Source organism: Heteronotia binoei, chromosome 13 (assembly GCF_032191835.1).
Source record: "Heteronotia binoei isolate CCM8104 ecotype False Entrance Well chromosome 13, APGP_CSIRO_Hbin_v1, whole genome shotgun sequence".
NCBI classification, from domain to species: domain Eukaryota; kingdom Metazoa; phylum Chordata; class Lepidosauria; order Squamata; family Gekkonidae; genus Heteronotia; species Heteronotia binoei.
The window spans coordinates 23,693,552-23,711,855 of NC_083235.1; the positions used below are offsets into that span (position 1 = coordinate 23,693,552).

General features: G+C 46.5%; 1 protein-coding gene across 3 annotated transcripts in view; it reads left to right on the top strand.

Annotated features, from left to right (window-relative positions):
• The window catches only part of TNS2 (tensin 2), a 175,557-nt gene that overhangs the window by 91,774 nt on the left and 65,479 nt on the right, over window positions 1-18,304 (top strand). For all 3 annotated transcript variants that reach the window (XM_060252420.1, XM_060252421.1, XM_060252422.1), the window contains one exon: window positions 14,776-14,814. In XM_060252420.1, the coding sequence (XP_060108403.1) occupies window positions 14,776-14,814 (39 nt within the window). The remainder of the gene's footprint in view (window positions 1-14,775; window positions 14,815-18,304) is intronic.

Here is an 18,304-nt window from a genome sequence, read left to right on the forward strand (position 1 = left end):
GAATGCAAGCAAGACACCAAAAATCCTTTGGAATGGCATTTCTAAGGCTGCAGTCCTGTACACACTTACTGGTAATAGCTTTCCCATTTAGGCCCCCCAAGTCACTAGTCCACAATTTTTTTTTACTAGCCTGCCTCCTCATACATTTCTGTGTTAATCATTTGGGCTATAACAGGAGAAAGGGGGCTGTGGTGGGGGTGGACTGGACTGAAAAATATCCAAGCACCCACTCTGGTAGGGTTGCCAGATCCCCCCATTCACCATTGGAGGATGGAGAGTAGAGTTGCCGAATCCAGTTGGGAGACTCCTGGAGATTTTAGGATGGAGCCTGAGGAGGACAGGGACCTCAGTGGGGTACAATGCCACAGAACCTACCCACCAAAACAGCCATTTTGTCCAGGGGAAACATCTCCACAGTCTAGAGATGAACAGGGGATCCCCAGGTCCCACCTGGAGGCTAGCATCCCTACTTGACTCTGGCCTCTCTTTATACCCCAACCACCCACAATCAAATAAAAAGGGGGAACACAAGCTTTAAATTAAAGATTGGTAGTATATAAGTTAAGTGCTCCCTAAACCTGCTAGACACCAGCTGTAGTTATATGTGAGGTAAATAGAGATCCCTGCTTCTTAGATTTTTGACTTGAGAGACAAGACACATGTGGAGATGAACAACAAAGTTTTATTTAATGGAAAATAAAGTATTTTTAATAAAGTAAATATGATGAGTGGATAACTTAGATATATAAAGTAAAGCTGGCTCTCAAATAAAGTAAATAACCCCTGAGGGATATTTGATTCCCCTTTCTTTGGACAGGGTACTTTAGCAGATTGGAAGCTGTTATTTTCTGTCACAGAGCACCTTACCACAAAACATACACAAGATAGGAATGATGGGCCCTTAGCAGGATGCTGGTTGGTCACACACAAAAATGAGCTTTCTTCCCTCAGCTGACTCCCAAGCCAAATAAGAGCTTGGTTAAGCTGATACTCCTTTCTAGAGCCATGAAATCACTTGAATTTTCAAGAGGCCTACATGATAAGGACTGATTCAGAGCCCTGGAGGAGAAGCAGGACTTTGAAGGATGATTGGCACAGAAACCTTTTCAAAGCTCACCTGGCTAAGTTCCTGGAGATTTTAAAAAATAATCTATCAAATAAATAGCTTTTTCATGGGACTGATTGGGAGTCAGTTGTCTATTGTATACATTTGATCTTCATTCTGAGTAATATATAAATTTGGTGCAAGACAGTGCTGGTTGCTCTGGTGGATGACCTTCGGCGGCACTGATGTTGTTAGACCTATTGGCAGCATTTGATATGGTCGACCATCGGTTGCTGACTTGCCGTCTCGCCGACGCGGGGATTCAGGGGTTGGCCTTACAATGGCTTTTCTCTTTCCTTGATGGTTGGGGACAAAGGGTGGCGGTTGGGGGTGAGCTGTCCCGGAGACACACGCTTGATTGCGGGGTGCCTCAGGGGGCGGTACTTTCCCCGATGTTGTTCAACATCTACATGCGCCCCCTTGCCCAGATTGCCTGGAGGTATGGGTTGTGTTGTCACCAGTATGCTGATGACACCCAGCTCTATCTACTAATGGACGGCCGGCCTGATTGTGTCCCAGAAAATCTGGATCTGGCGTTACAAGCCGTGGCTAGATGGCTTAGGCTGAGTAGATGGAAACTAAATCCAGCGAAGACAGAGGTCCTTTGCTTGGGTTGATGTGGTCCGGGAAGGGAAATTCCCCTACCAGCCTTTGACGGTGTGCCACTGACAATGGCACACAGGGTCAAGAGCTTGGGGGTACTACTGGAGCCTGCCCTGACAATGGAGGCCCAGATAGCAGCCACTGCTAAGTCCACATTCTTTCATCTTAGGTGGGCGAGGCAGTTGGCTCCTTTCCTGGAGCATGGCAATCTGGCAACACTGATCCATGCAACGGTCACCTCGAGGTTGGACTATTGTAATGCCCTCTACATGGGGCTGCCCCTGTGCCAAACCTGGAAGTTGCAGGTAGTGCAGAATGCCACTGCCCGCCTGTTATTAGGGCTCCCCAAGTGGGAGCACATTCAGCCAGGGCTCCGGGGACTGCACTGGCTGTCAATAATATACCGGGTTTGGTACAAGGTGCTGGTTATTACCTTTAAAGCCCTATATGGCCTAGGACCCTACCTTAGGGACCGTCTCTCCCCACATGTTTCCCAGAGAGTGCTTAGATCTGGTTCCCAAAATCTTCTATTAATCCCGAAGGAGGCCCATCTGAAGTCAACCAGGGATAGGGCCTTTTCAGTTACAGCCCCCTGCTGGTGGAACCAGCTACCGGAAGAAGTGAGGGCCTTGCGGAACCTTGGGCAGTTCCTCAAGGCCTGTAAGTCAGTCCTCTTCTGGTTGGCATATAACTGACTGGTACCTAAAAACTGCGAAGGAAGGTTGTAGAATAGCACCACACTGTTAGATTGTTTTCTTGTTTTAACTGCTGTAAATTATTCAATGTATTTTAATATTTATGAACCTTATTGTTTTGAATTTTATGTTGTAAGCTGCCCTGAGCCCGCCTCGGTGGGGAGGGTGGGATATAAATTGAATAAATAAATAAATACATGACTAGGGTTGCCATGTGCCTGCAGGTCTCCAGCCACCAGCAGGCTGTGCCCACCAGCACTCCACTGGCTGGTGACAGAAGCTTGCTATCAGTAACAGCATCATGCATCTCTAGGAAGCACCAGAAACTCCGTGATCTAACCAGTTTCCCAGTGATTTCTAGAGAGGTGGGATGTCACTTCCAGGTTTTCCTGGAAGTGACATCATGCTGTCGCTGATGGCTACCTCTCCATGTCATCACCCTACCTGCTCTCCTGCTAGTTGCTTAGCAACCTATTCTTGATGATTACAACAATCATGATTTTCTGTAGACCAGTTTAATGCACATCACCTAATGGTTTGTTTTTATTTTCTGTTCTCCCTGTCTGTTATTGTAGTATAGCAAGAAATACCCCAGCGGAAAGCAAGTACTTTTCTATTAGGGCATTCTTACGCTTGCTATAGTGAACCATCCATACTGAGTCCATATCCTGCATTGTTCCCTCTTGGTTGTTTTCCAGTCTTCAGTAATGACTGATGGTGAAAACCCAGCTGTAAATTTGCATCACTCATGGTTTTGTGTCAGATCAGTTCTTTGCCCACATTAAAAAAGCATAAGTGAGGGGGGGGGTTTGGGGTTTTTTTTTTGCAGGGGGGGATATGTTTTAATACACACATGTTGTGCTCATGGTGGTTGTGCATCATGGGATTTGTGGTGTTCAAAACTGTGCATGCTGTGTAGTCTGGAAGGCAGGGTTTAGACAATGGTGCTAGGGGACTGCAGTTAGCCCCTTGGCCCCGATCCACAAGGCCCTGCAAGGTTCTACATTGTCCCCCATGCTTTTTAAGAACATCTACATGAAACTGCTTGAGGAGATCATCTGGAGATCTGGGCTGGCTCGTTACCAATATGTGCTCAGCTCTGTCTTGTGTTTTCAGGTAGTTTTGGGGTGGAGGAGGGCTAATAAACTGAAGCTTAATCCTAACAAAACAGAGATGCTGCTGGTGGGAGAAAGGATTGACCCAGGTTGATGTATCTCCTGTTCTGGGTGGGGTTGCTCTCCACTGAAAGAGTAGTTCTGTAGCTTGGAGCTACTGCTGGATCTGGACCTCCTTTGAATAAGAGAGTGGCAGCAATGGCCGGGAGTGCCTTTCACCAACCTCAGCTACTGAGCCACATGCAGACTTTCCTTGATTGCCACTGTGGGACATGCCTTGGTAATATCTAGGTTAGGCTACTGCAATGCTCTGTTCTTGGGGCTGCCCTTGAAGAGTGTTCAGAATCTTCAATTGGGACAGAATGAGCATGTAGAGAATATATGACAGAGGTGGCCAAACTTGCTTATCATAAGAACCAGATAGAATAAATGTCAGATGTTTGAGAGCCGTAAGACAGAGAGTGAGGAAGGGGGGAGGGAGAGAGAGGTGGAAAGAAAGCAACTAACTGTAAATGCATACTCCAAGCCACCAGCTGGCTTGGCTTGGAGAAGTGAATTAAAGAGAGAAATGCCTTCTCCAAGCTGTCTGACAGGGTGACGGGGGCTTCAAGAGCCACACAATATGTGTGAAAGAGCCACATATGGCTTCCAAGCTGCAGTTTGGCCACCCCTGATATATGACAAGAATCCATAAGTCACATTCGTATACATTTTTTTGGTAATCTGTGACAGGGCAATTGTGTTCAATTCAACCTGCAATTTCAAGGCAATCCTTGACCAGAACCAGTGAGCTGGTATGCTGTCAGCCGTGTAATTGAATCTGCCATATGCTTGGTGACACTCATTTTCATGCAGCCCCCTCCCCGGGCCACGAGTCTCACCTGCACTTTTCCCATCAAAGCAAATTAAGGTCTGCTGAGAGGCAGCATAATAGATGGATATGGAGAAAGGGCGTGGGTCTGGTTTTTTGCTTTCTGCTAGAAGAAGCAGTCGTTCGAAGGCAAGATCTAGCAGACTGCAAAGCCCTTATGGGGTTGTTGTTTGTGCATGATCAGTGGGTATTATAGTCATCTGGCTGAATAAAGTCTCCCTCGAGGGCTTCAAGGGAGAAAGCACCCTCCTGGTCACATGGAGTTACTTTTTAAACTATTAACGGAGGAGGCACCAAAAAGTACCTTACGTTAAAGCCCGGCGGGCATCCCCTTTGAGAGAGTGCCTGCTTGCTTAATTGTAGCCTTCTGCCTGCACCCTGTAATTACAGGCGTGTTGACAGTCGGTTTTGGCAAGGGGACCTTGACCTGTCAGCTTTCACCTTAGCTTTCCTCTTCAGCAGGCTGGCTCTGCCGTTACACAACGCAATAGGGCTGCAGAGAGCGGCCCTTCTCTTGGCACATCATATTTTCTTATTATGCCCAGGAGCTGGTTCACCCTGGCACTTTCCCTGTAAGAGCAATGGAGAGAATGCATTTTTTAAAATCTCCAACCGTCTCCAGCACTTCACAGAAACTGACAAGAATGCTCTTATATACCTGTAGCACTCCTCTCTTGCCCAAGATCATCACTTGAGCCCCCATCTTTCCCATTCTTGCACATTACCAGAGCAAGCTTGGAGTCCTGTGGCACCTTAAAGGGCAACAAGATTTCCAGGTTGTAAGCTTTCTGAGAGCCAGTTTGGTGTAGTGGTTAAGTGTGCGGACTCTTATCTGGGAGAACTGGGCTTGATTCCCCACTCCTCCACTTGCAACTGCTGGAATGGCCTTGGGTTTGCCATAGCTCTCACAGAGGTTGTCCTTGAAAGGGCAACTTCTGGGAGAGCTCTCTCAGCCCCACCCACCTCACAGGGTGTTAGTTATGGGGAAAGAAGGTAAAGGAGATTGTAAGCCACTCTGAGATTCTGATTCAGAGAGAAGGGCAGGGTATAAATCTACAGTCGTCTTCTCCTTCTTTCGAGAGTCAAAAGTCCCTCAATATCTGATGAAGGCATGAAGGCAGCTTTGGCTTTTGAAAGCTGATACCCTGGAAATCTGTAGAACAGAGTTTGAATCCCATTGCACCTTTAAGACCAACAAAGGTTTATTCAAAGTATGAGCTTTGATATCCGCAGATATCTGAGGAAGTGTATGTGCACACGAAATAGGCTTGCCAGGTCTCCTTCTTGCGCTGGCGGGGGGATCTGGGGGGCATTCTGGGGGTGGGCGGGGATGTCCCTGACATGACGCCATCACATGGAAGCAGCAGCGTCACGTCAGCGATGTTGCATGGCGATACCCTACTTTTTGGGTGAATTCTATGGTGAAATTGGGCTCAAACTATAGAGTTTTGCCCAAAAAGCAGAGTGGAACCGCACAACATCACCAGGGTGATGACGTCAGTTCCGTGTAATGTCATCGTGTCGGGATGTCACATAGGGATGTGGCTGTTCGGCGTGGGGAGGTTTTTTTGTAATTTTTTGCAATATTTGTGCATGTGCAGATATCAGTCTTAATGCAGAGAAGGAGGTTATGTGGGGTTGCCAACTCCAGGTTGGGAAACACCTGGAGATTTTGGAGGTGGAGCCTCAGGAGGCTGGGGTTCAGGAAGAGGAGAGAGTTCAGTGGGGTATAATGTAATAGTGTCTTTTTCTCTAGGTTAACTGATCTCTGTCACCTGGAGGTCAGTTATGAACCCAGGTGATCTCCAGCCACCACCTGGAGGTTGGCAAGCCTACCAGTTAATCTCCATTCATTTCACAAACCAGATTTTCTGCACTCCTGGAGGTTCTCCTACATATGAGGAGCCCTATACGATATCTGTAGCTGACCCCATTGTGTAGATTGTTTTCTAACGCATAAGACACCTGGTCAGCTCTTGGATAGAAGAGTAATGCTGATCTCCATGCTATGAAAAGATTCACCTGCTGATTTCTGTAGATCTGAGTGCTATTAAAGACATGAGGCCAAGCCAAACCATTTTTTCCTAGTTAGTTGCTTATGTGGGGAAAAATCTTCATTTGGCAACCAGACAAAAGGTGTTAAAATCAGTCACATTAGTGGAAAACTGGCCAAATTGGCAACCTTATGTATTGTGCCTAAAGTCCATTTAGGCAGGACATTTTTTGTAGCAGGAACTCATTTGCATATTAAGCCACACACCCCTGATGTAGCCTAATTGTAAATTGGGCCCTGTCCCCAATGGAATGAGGTCACTTTCAGGTGATGCTATTGCTTTGGGAATGTTCTGCAGCAACATTGCTGTTTGGGGACGGGGTTTCACACACACACACCCCCGGCCACCTGACCAGTGACATACAGAAGCCCAGAAAACCAGGGGACCTCCTACCTAGGACCTTGGGATTAGCAATCCTAGTCCAAAGACCAGTACCATCCGTGAGCATTCCAGATCTTGTAACTGCTAGCTACACTGTGTTGCATCTAAGAGGATCTGCCCTGTCTTCAGGGGATGATAAGGACCAGAGAGCTTCTCATTTCCTGGCTCCAGCAACACAAATAAACTCTTCTTAATCTTGCAATCATTTATGGATGGCATGTGGCCAAGATAGGAGCGGGGAAGGGCCTGTTGCTGGAACACAACTGTTTAGGGAAGGATTTCATGCAATCCTTTTGAAACTTGGAGGGTATTTTTAGGAGGGGCATCGGATGCTATGTTGAAAATCTGGTGCTTCTACCTCAAAAAACAGCCCCCCCCCAGATAACCGTGGATCGATTCTCTATTATACCCTATGGGAATCAGTCTCCATCGGGAATAATGGAATGTCCAGCAGATATTTCCCTCCCCTTCACCACCTCCCACCGCTTTCTGATGACCCTGAAGCAGGGGGAGGGCCTCCAAACCGGAGGATCCCCTGTCCCCACCTGGGGATTGGCAACCGTATCCCCCCATCCTCCACCAGTGGCTGCATGGGACTTGGTACCCCTATCCCATAATGATATTAACTGCTTTCAACACCATGCTGTGGAACAGAAGGAAAGTGGGCAGAGAGATTGCATATAGCTGAAAGCTGTTTGCCAAATTGTCACTACATTCGTACATTACAAGCCTTCTATAGGCATTCAGTTCTGTTTGTGTGTGAAGTGAGAGCATACCATATTCTGGAGAATTCTTTTTTTTTGCCATCTTCTGGGCATGGAACAGGGGTCACTGTGTGTGTGTGGGGGGAAGTATTTGTGAATTTCCTGCATTGTGCAGGGGGTTGAACCAGATGACCCTGGAGGTCCTTTCCAACTTTATGATTTTATTATTCTATATTGGAAAGGAAAGGAAAGGTCCCTTGTGCAAGCACCAGTCGTTTCCGACTCTGGGGTGACATTGCTTTCACGTTTTCATGGCAGACTTTTTACGAGGTGGTTTGCCATTGCCTTCCCCAGTCATCTATACTTTCCCTTCAGCAAGCTGGGTACTCATTTTACCGACCTCGGAAGGATGGAGAGCTGAGTCAACCTCGAGCCGGCTACCTGAAAACCCAGCTTCCGCCGGGGACTGAACTCAGGTCGTGAGCAAAGGTTAGGACTGCAGTACTGCAGCTTTAACACTCTGCGCCACGGGGCTCTTACTATATTGGGAGCAGGGCGCTTTTTTTGAGCAGGAATGCACAGGAACAGGCTCAGTGCTAGGGATTCTAGCGCCTCAGCTTAGCTTCCAAGATCTGACAAGATCAGGCTAATCAGGGCCATTGCGAAAAGAAAATCTTACAAATTTAAAACATTCAAATATTGTAGGCAGATACAAAATTCCCCATTTTTTCTATTCGATGGCATCTTTTGCATAAAGTTAAAGCCGAAATTAACTCTTCTCATCTGCCGAACCGCCTCTTTAACAAACAGCTCTGTTCTCAGGAAGGAAATCCAGAAGATGTATTTTGACCTGTCTGGCAAATGTTCTGCTTGTAATTACAAAATGCAAAATAATAGTTAAGGATGTCCGAGCAGGAGTCAGTTCAGCTTGTGTCTTGCTGTCTAGCTGTGAGCAAGGAGCCAGTTTGTCATCAGGCAGTTTGATGGGTCACGAGCAGCTGCAACCTGTCCAGCAAGTTGCCTTCCATACAGGGCTTCTTTTTTTTTTTGAGCAGGATTGCACAGGAACACATTTCTGACTGGCTTGGCCGCTGGGGTGTGGTCTAATATGCAAATGAGTCCTTGCTGGGCTATTTCTGCAAAAAAGCCCCATGTGAAACAATGGTAATGTTAGGGTGTGTGGCCTAATATGCAAATGAGTCCCTGCTGGGCTTTTTCTACCAAAAAGGCCCTGCTTCCATATATTCAAAAAGCACACGGCAGGGTGTTTGGCAGCATGCAGTTCTCCTGCAGCCCGATGGACATCCTAGTTCCCCACCCATCCAACCAACCTGTCATCACTGCACACTCTTCTGTCGCCAATGTTTTAAATAATGAGTGAGCAAACAAGCTATTTGTTTATTTATACACAACTACTTTTTTTTTGTAGATGCTGAAGGCTGTGTTAGCAATGTTAACTTATTTTGCACGTGCACATTTTCATAATTTCTGGGAGTCATCTTTTCCCCACCACTGCTGGTGTCATTTAATTACCAGACCCAACCATCCATGATCCTGGGGGAGAACTGATTTCACATCCTGTGCCAGAGCAAAAACAGCTGTGCAGCAGAAGAAATGACACTTTGCCATAAGCACTGAAAGCACCATTTGTCTGCTGAATGTGTTTGCTGGAGGTTTTCAGCATCCCTAATCATTATACCTCATGTTTTATTTGTCCTATGTTTCATGCTCACACAAATTCATACTTGGAATTCAAAGGGTGGGTGGGGGGGAGGCTTGTAGAAAGTCAGAAACTGGTAGGTGGAGAAAGGGTAGGGTTGCCAGCTCCAGGTTGGGAAATACTTGGAGATATTGTAGGAGGAGGAGAAGGAGGAGGAGAAGATATTGGATTTATATCCCACTCTCCACTCCGAAGCTCAGAGCAGCTCACAATCTTCTTTATCTCCCCCCACAACAGACACCCTGTGAGGTGGGTGGGGCTAAGAGGGCTCTCACAGCAGCTGCCCTTTCAAGGACAACTTCTGCCAGAGCTATGGCTGACCCAAGGCCATTCCAGCAGGTGCAAGTGGAGGAGTGGGGAATCAAACCCAGTTCTCCCAGATAAGAGTCCGCACACTTAACCACTACACCAGACAGAAGAAGAAGACAACATTGGATTTATATCCCACCTTTTGCTTTGAATCTCAGTCTCAGAGCAGCTTGCAATCTCCTATACCTCTCCCCCCCACAACAGACACTCTTGTGAGGTAGGTGGGGCTGAGAGAGCTCTCACAGAAGCTGTGCCTTAAAAGACAGCTCTGCAAGAGCTATGGCTGACCCAAGGCCATTCCAGCACCCACCTCACAGGGTGTCTGTTGTGGGGGGAGATAAAGAAGATTGTGAGCTGCTCTGAGCTTCGGAGTGGAGAGTGGGATATAAATCCAATATCTTCTCCTCCTCCTTCTCCTCCTCCTACAATATCTCCAAGTATTTCCCAACCTGGAGCTGGCAACCCTACCCTTTCTCCACCTACCAGTTTCTGACTTTCTACAAGCCTCCCCCCCACCCACCCTTTGAATTCCAATTGAAATTGGAATTGAAAACAAATCAGCCAGTATCATAATGCCCCTGTATAAATCGATGGTGCGGTCTCATTTGGAGTACTGTGTGCAGTTCTGGTCGCCGCACCTCAAAAAGGATATTATAGCTTTAGAGAAGGTGCAGAGAAGGGCAACTAGAATGATTAAAGGGCTGGAGCACTTTCCCTATGAAGAAAGGTTGAAACGCTTGGGACTCTTTAGCTTGGAGAAACGTCGACTGCGGGGTGACATGATAGAGGTTTACAAGATAATGCATGGAATGGAGAAAGTAGAGAAAGAAGTACTTTTCTCCCTTTCTCACAATACAAGAACTCGTGGGCATTCGATGAAATTGCTGAGCAGACAGGTTAAGACGGATAAAAGGAAGTACTTCTTCACCCAAAGGGTGATTAACATGTGGAATTCACTGCCACAGGAGGTGGTGGCGGCCACAAGTATAGCCACCTTCAAGAGGGGTTTAGATAAAAATATGGAGCACAGGTCCATCAGTGGCTATTAGCCACAGTGTATGGAGCACAGGTCCATCAGTGGCTATTAGCCACAGTGTATGTGTGTATATAACATTTTTTGCCACTGTGTGACACAGAGTGTTGGACTTGATGGGCCGTTGGCCTGATCCAACATGGCTTCTCTTATGTTCTTATGTTCTTATGCTGCACGTGGAGGAGTGGGGAATCAAACCCGGTTCTCTGTTAACCACTACACCAAACTGGCCTGAGGAAGGGGTGTGTGTGGAGGGGGGGACTTCAGTGGGGTATAATGCCATAGAGTCTACCTTCCAAGGTGACCATTTTCTCCAGGGGAATGGATCTCTGTCACCTGGAGATCAGTTATAATTCCAGGTGATCTCCAGCCACCACTTGGAGGTTGGCAGCCCTAGGAATGTAAGCATAGATTCTCTAGCAGCACCTTTTCATTCCAGATCACTCCTTCTCAAAACATCTTTTTCCTAACAAAAAACCAGTCCTACCAGGTTTGTTACATCCATTTGCATGTATTGTTTTGTGGTTTGTCTCCCCACTCCCGCCCCCCGCAACATTCTTTTTCTAAAACGTTACTGACAGATTTGACTTTTGCTGTTTTTCATCTGAGTGATCTGCACAGAGCTAGGCCCCACATGAAGTTTTCCAGAAACAAATGTCTGTCTCTTTTTATTGGAGATGTTGTCGAATTTTGCATCCCCTGCTGTTTCAGCTTGAAAATCCCCATATCCTTTTTGCTGCTGCCTTGTTCAAACTGAGCCTGAGTCCTTATTTTCGCACCATTTTCCATTTCCACCGGCCAGTTTTTCTGATTAATTTATGCAGTTTTTATGGTTATTCTTGCACCAATTGCATGAAAATGGCCTAAGGACTATGTATAAAACAATGGTAAAACAATTATGGAGGCACATAAACGGCATGAAGGGACTCAATGAATCAGCTACACTGACTGTGATTGAAATGAAAAGCTTCCCAAATGGCAACGTTGTGACAACAAAATGAAGAGGCCGTATCCATACCTCCCTGGTCTTTACATTTTATAGTGAGCCACAGAAATAGTGTGGTTTTCTCACAACTCAGTAGCAGCTAGTCGGTGCCAATCATAACTGCCTAGGTAGAATTTAATGGAAAGAATTAAGAGACTGGAATGTTGATACAGGGAAAAACAGAAGGGATGTGTGTGTGTGTGTGTCTGCATGCATGTATGTGGGCCATAGGGCACATCTTTCCAAAAAGTGGCACATCCTTCCAAACAGCAAAACAATGGCATCTGTGTAAGGGCTGAGGGTCTTAGTCCATGGTCTGAAGACCACTGCCTTAGAGTTTCAGATTAGTTCTGTAACAAAGTCCTGACTGAAGCCAGCAAACAGTTTGGGGCATGAGTCCTGTTCTTGTAGGATGTTTCAGAGTGACTTCTAGTGGGACCCTGGATGGCTGGTGGAACAGAGGGTTAGGCCTTTGACCATCACTACTCTGGAGGAAGACGGAGTATCAGCTTCCCTGAATATATAGTCCTCTCACAGAAAAGTTCCCAAGTTTACTTGAGGGAAAGGCATGATGATGCCATAGCTATGCCCAGGTGCATAATGTTTATCTTATTATTGTTAGCAGGAGTAGTTTTGTAGAAAAATAGGTGGTGGAACTCATTAGCACAAATCATTAGCATATGCCCCCCCCTCACCAGCCAAAAGCAACCCGACGCAAGAAAGGAGAGCCATGGGCATGCGAGGCCTGCTTGGGTTGACTAGAGATCCAGCCAGTGCAAGCAGGCCTTGCTCACCTGAGGCTCTCCTTGGCTGTCCCCCCCCACAGTCAAAAGGCCAGCAAACCACCCGCTGCCCAAAATCACATAACAAGTGGAGAAAGGGTGGCATGGTCTTCTCCAGGGGTTAATGAGGGCTGCTAGGGGTGTGGCAAAGCCCTGGTGGCTGGCTGACTGCCCGCTCTCCTAATCCAGGGATTGTTATGCAGCTGCACCTTCTATTCAGTGGACAAGGTAGGTGGGGAGGAAGAGAGGGAACCCTCAGAAAGGTTCAGGAGCTGCACTCCTTTGAGCTCCTGCTGAATTCAAGGCCTGATTGTTAGTGTTATTTAACAAGCAGCCTCAATAGTCAAGCTTAGCTTGATCTCATCAGAACTTGGTAGCTAAGCAGGGTTGGTCCTGATAAGTATTTGGATGAGAGACTACCAGGGAAGTCCAGGGTTGCAACTGCAGAGGCAAACAATGGCAAACCACTTCTGCTCATCTCTTATCTTGAAACCCCTTTTTGGGGCGGGGGGGGGGGGGGGTTGCCATAAGCTGTTTGCATATTAGGGTTGCCAAGTCCAATTCAAGAAATATCTGGGGACTTTGGGGGTGGAGCCAGGAGACTTTGGGGGTGGACCAGGAGACATTGGGGCGGAGCCAGGAACAAGAGTGTGACAAGCATAACTGAACTCCAAGAGAGTTCTGGCCATCACATTTAAAGGGACAGCACACCTTTTTAAATGTCTTCCTTCCATAGGAAATAATGAAGGATAAGGGCACCTTCTTTTGGGGCTCATAGAATTGGACCCCCTGGTCCAATCGTTTTGAAATGTGGGGGATAATTTGGGGAGAGGCACTAGATACTATATTGAAAATTTGGTGCCTCTACCTCAAAAAACAGCTCCCCCAGAGCCCCCGAAACCTCCAGATCAATTCCCCATTATACCTTATGAGAAGACGTTTCCCTCTCCACCCCCTCCACCCCCCCCCCCCCCCGTTTCTGGGAAATCTGATGCAGGGAACTCTGTACTCAGGAGTTGCTGCCAGCTTCTCACAGCAACACAGGCACACCAGCTGGGCACTTTATGGCATGGAATAGGAAGCCGGGAGAACTCACTCACCTCCGGAGGTGCAAAGGCACATGGTCCTTTGGGGGCGTGGCTGGGCTCCCCTCCCTTCACCGGCCAGCTGACTGGGGGCGGGAAGCAGCCTGAGAAAACGGAAGAGCTCTGGCTGCCGTTCTCCTCCCTCCCCTCCCCCCGCTTTCCCTTTTATGGCCAGCGGGGGGAGGAGGCTCCAAATCTGGAGTCTCCAGGCCTAGCGGGGGATTTGGGAACCCTATTGCATATTGACAGCATTATTACTATTAAAGGATGCTTTCAGCCCATGTGCAAAAAACCCCACTCAACAATAACATGGATTTAAAATACCAAAGTGTAAGATTTTTTTTTTAAGTATAGTGTTTGCTGATAATCTCTTGATGAGCGATTAATTTGATCAGTATTTATTTATATGATTGGCAACCACGTAATGAGCAACAACAACAATCCCGTGTGGAAAGGGGTAAATTATTGCCGCTGGGGTGTGTGAGAATAAGCCTGTGTGAAATGCTGCCGATTCTGCTGTCCTGGTGGCAAGCACAAGAAAGTAACTTGACAAACGGACTTGGGCAGTTGGCAAGCAGCTGACCTGCCCAGTAAAAAACTGGCTCTCCTGTTGCAAGCAGTGAGCAGAACATGAGCCAAACCGATTGGCTGCTTGGGCGCCCCCCACAAAAGCTGGCAAAATGAATTGCATTTGAACTGAACTGAATCAGAGTTAATCACTTTCTGACTCAAAATTATTTCATTAAAAAAAAGCTGTTGTTCGGACATGCGAACTACTAGACCAGACTTCTAAAAGGAGGGAGTAGATTCTCTGTAGCTGGGAAAATTGGAGCCATGGAGGGCAAAGCAGACGGTGCCTGGAATCTTCCTAACCTCTCCTGGGTCACTCAGGGATGCAAAAGGGCCAGGTGAGCCGGGAGAGAAGAGAGCTCAATAGCCTCACTGTGCTTCTCTCTTGGGTGGGGCGTGGACCAGCCTGTTTACGTTTCTCTATACATAGCGCCCCTTCCTTGCGTTGGCCATGATGAATCGCCGCTTATGTGTGTGCCGTCATTGGAAGGAACCAGCTCACGCCAAAGAAAATACCCTATGTGGGGGGGTGGAGAGAAAGAGGCACACATTCTGCCGCTTACACAGACAGTTCAAGGAGCTGAGCAAGAGACTTCCCCCCCCCACTCCGTTGCCCCCCACAACTCCTACGGAGAGGAGGAGATTAGGAACGTCACTGCAGAGCCTTCGTAGGGAGTTTTCTGGGGAAGCTGGCAAACTGGGAGGCCTTCAGCTGAATAGATCTCTGTGTCCGAACTCATCACTTTCTACTTCTCCTTTCCAGGTACCATCCTCCTGCCAGCCTCTTCCCCCGCCTGAACTGGTAAGTGCCATCAATAGTTGCATCTCAGTGGCGCTCTTACTCCAACCCTGCTTTGGTCAATTTTTCTTCTTTCTTTTAGTATCACCAGGAGAAGAATACTGGATTTGAAACTCACTTCTGGTACATAGAGATGATTTTAAAATAGAGTTGTCAGTTGGCCTGGAGAAAAATGCCCTGTCCCTTTGATAGAGGCTAAATGAGTGAAGGGTTCTCTTTACCTAGTGATTTTGTTTATTTCCATGTCATGAAAAGCTTCAGCTTCTATTTTCCACACTCAAAACTTCTATTTTAAAAACAGGAGTTTTTTCTCCCCACTCAGTTGAAAAGGTGTTCAGTAGAGGCCAGGACGCATTAACTTTGTGTCTACAGGGAGCATAGAGCAATTTTTTTACTTCTGATTGGCTCCATGGCAGCCATTTTGTGATTGGCCCCGTGGCAGCTGTTTTGTAGTGGCACCCCTGCCAGTCCTCAAGATTCCAAAGTGCCCATAGTTCTTGAAGACCCATCCAAGATTGGAGGGAAAATGAACAGACCTGCCAAGGTAGCTCCCACCATGTGGAGTAATACTGTGACATCCTGCCATACTCTTCCCTCACCTGAGGTAAATCAAAGGAGGCTGTACCCCAAATCCCTGCCTTAGCTGGAGGAGCAGGATCTTATGAGCAGTGGCACCCTTTCTCTGCTGATTCCCTCCCAGAGAAGCCCACAATGCTAAGCAAACCTTTGGTTAAGGTGTTTTTATTTTGGAAAACGTATAGATGATGGACTTCATTTTGATATTTTAAATTGATTTTTTTTAAAAAACAATCATATTGGTAATTTCTTCTCTGCTGTTGTGTTGTCCTAGTTTAAAATCAGAAATATTAATGCTTTGTAAGGCACTCTGTTGATTTCTGTCATCTTTTTAAATGGTCTTCCTTCTTCTCATCAGTGTAATTATCGGCTTCTTCAAGGGTCTATTTGGGCCACATCTTTAACCAGAGTTTTCTATAATGGTTTGTTACATAGCTCCGTCCCTCAGGGATACCTGGCCACAGACAGGGCAGGTAGGTAGCTAGAGTTCATTACACAACCTCTAGTGGTCGATTCAATATCAGTCTTCATTTCCTTGTTCCCCAACGGCTACACTTCCACTAAATGAAAGTGAACACATACTCACACACTCTTACAAAGCAGCCAAAATAAACACAGTTAGCAAGCACACACTTTTGTGATCTCACTGGGGCAATTTTCTCACCTTGCTGAATGCAACCATCTGCTGTATTTCAACCAGCTTCTTCAGGAAAGTGCTGTGGCCTAGGGGGTGGAGTTTTCCTCCAAACAGAGGGACTGAGAGCTATGTAGCTTTGTCTGCTCACCCTGTCCCCCTGCAGCTTTCCTCTTGATGAGATTTAAAGGCGCATACACATTCAAAAGCACAAACAGTTGCAAAACTCTTCTAAACCTGTCAAGGTTTAAAGGCACATGGTGGCTGTTAGGGCAGGGCTTCCCCCTGCTGGTCAGCTGGCTGTCGGTAAGGAGGAGCTTGAAAAAGCGGGGGATCCCCTGCTGGGACATGGGGACTGACAAGCCTACTAAACAGCGAGTAAAATGAGAATGTGGAAAAGCCAAATGAGGAAAGCATTCAACTCCACACAGTGCAAGAATGGCCAGTCATCATTATTAGCAAAAGGGTGTTTGGGACAAAGTCAATGTATTTTGAATGTTCCTCAGGAATTCTATGGGTCCAAGTGGGTCTCCAGAGGGCTTTTGTTGTGAAAAGTGCTGTCAAGGTCAGGGGTGGAATTCTAGCAGGAGCTCCTTTGCATATTAGGCCACCCCTCCCTGATGTAGTCAATCCTCCAAGAGCTTACAAAAAAGAGCCTTGTAACCTCCTGGAGGATTGGCTACATCATTGGTGTGTGGTCTAATATGCAAAGGAGCTCCTGCTAGAATTCCACCCCTGGTCAAGGTATAGACAACTTATGGTGACCTTGTAGGGTTTTTACTCCAAGACAAACAGAGGTGGTTTGCTATCACCTGCCTCTGCATAGCAAGCCTGGACTTCTTTGGTGACGCCAAGAGACAAACAGAGGCAGTTTGCCATCACCTGTTCTGCATAGCAACCTTGGACTTCCTTGGTGGTCTCCCATCCAAGTACTAACCAGAGCTGATTCTGCTTAGCTTCTGAGAACTGACAAGATCAAGCTAGCCTGGGCCATCTAGGTCAGGGCCCTTGAACATTTACATTCATTTTGTACACAACTAGTGAAGACTTGGGTTTAAATAAATGGGTCACCTACTTTGGCATCTATGTTGGCCCTGATCCTGAGGTAAGAGAGAGGCAAGTGGGTACAAGAGGAGCCAAAGTTTGAAGTTCTCCCTCCCTTCCATTTGAGGGATCTAAAACAAAATAGAACGTCAGGCTGAGGGTTATAAATATGATAATCTGGAAACATGGCATCAAAACAAAACAGACTAATGTTTTAATTGATTTCTCAACTAGGGCAAGATTTGTTTGTTAAAACCGTTCTCCCAGCTAGAGATAAGCGGATTTCTTCTGATGTTTGAAGAAGTCCAAAGGACAGGGAGGGCTGATGGAATCTTGTCTTGTTTTACCCCAGTTCCTGAAATGATGGTTGCACGTTGATTCCTGCAGAGGTCCAGATATTACAGAAATTATAAGAAAATCTCCTTTTTCATACCTTAATTGAAAAATGTTGTCTGAGATGGCAGGCAGGGTGAAAGCTGTCTATAATATTTGCTCTATTGTGGTGGTTTCCAGGAGTCATTTTGTAGAAAAGGATGTGCTGGAGCTCATTAGCACAACTCATTTGCATATGCCACACACCCCTGACATCACCGGAAGGTAGACTAAATTATATCAACTCAGCATCTATCTTAAAATGCTTCTTGAATTATAATTGTCATCATAAAACCTTACTCCCATCATACTTTTTAAATTACTTTCAGCAATGTGGCCACAGTGGCCTAATGAAGATTTCCATCTGCCTGCTTTATTTATTTTGGTTATTTTCCCTTTTTTTGTGAGGAAAAATATTAGAAATTTTGTCAAATCTTAGAGTTCAGCAACATTCTCACAGGGGGTTTGAACAATGGAGCCCAGAAGCAAGTATCTGGGGGAGAGGAGGTAAGAAATAAAAAGCACAATAAAATTTAGAGGTTCCAGAGCTCCACTCCTGTGAGCTCCTGCTCAAAATGAGGCCTGATGGTTTCACGTGTGGAGTCATTGCTTCATGTTTCTGTGAGGAGCATGCATGGGCAGACATCTTCAGAAAGGGAAAGGAGGCAGTAAATGGAGTTCCACAGATGGTTGCTGTTTCTATAAGATGTTTGCCCCAAATTTGCTACTAAACTGGAGCACATTTTTGGGGGGGCACATACACAGGATGTCATCCTCTGATCATCCATTTTTGAGCCTCCCTCCTTGCTTCTGGCTTTCCCAAACATGTTTTTATGTGTTTAAAAAAATGCAGTGCCATGGCCCAAA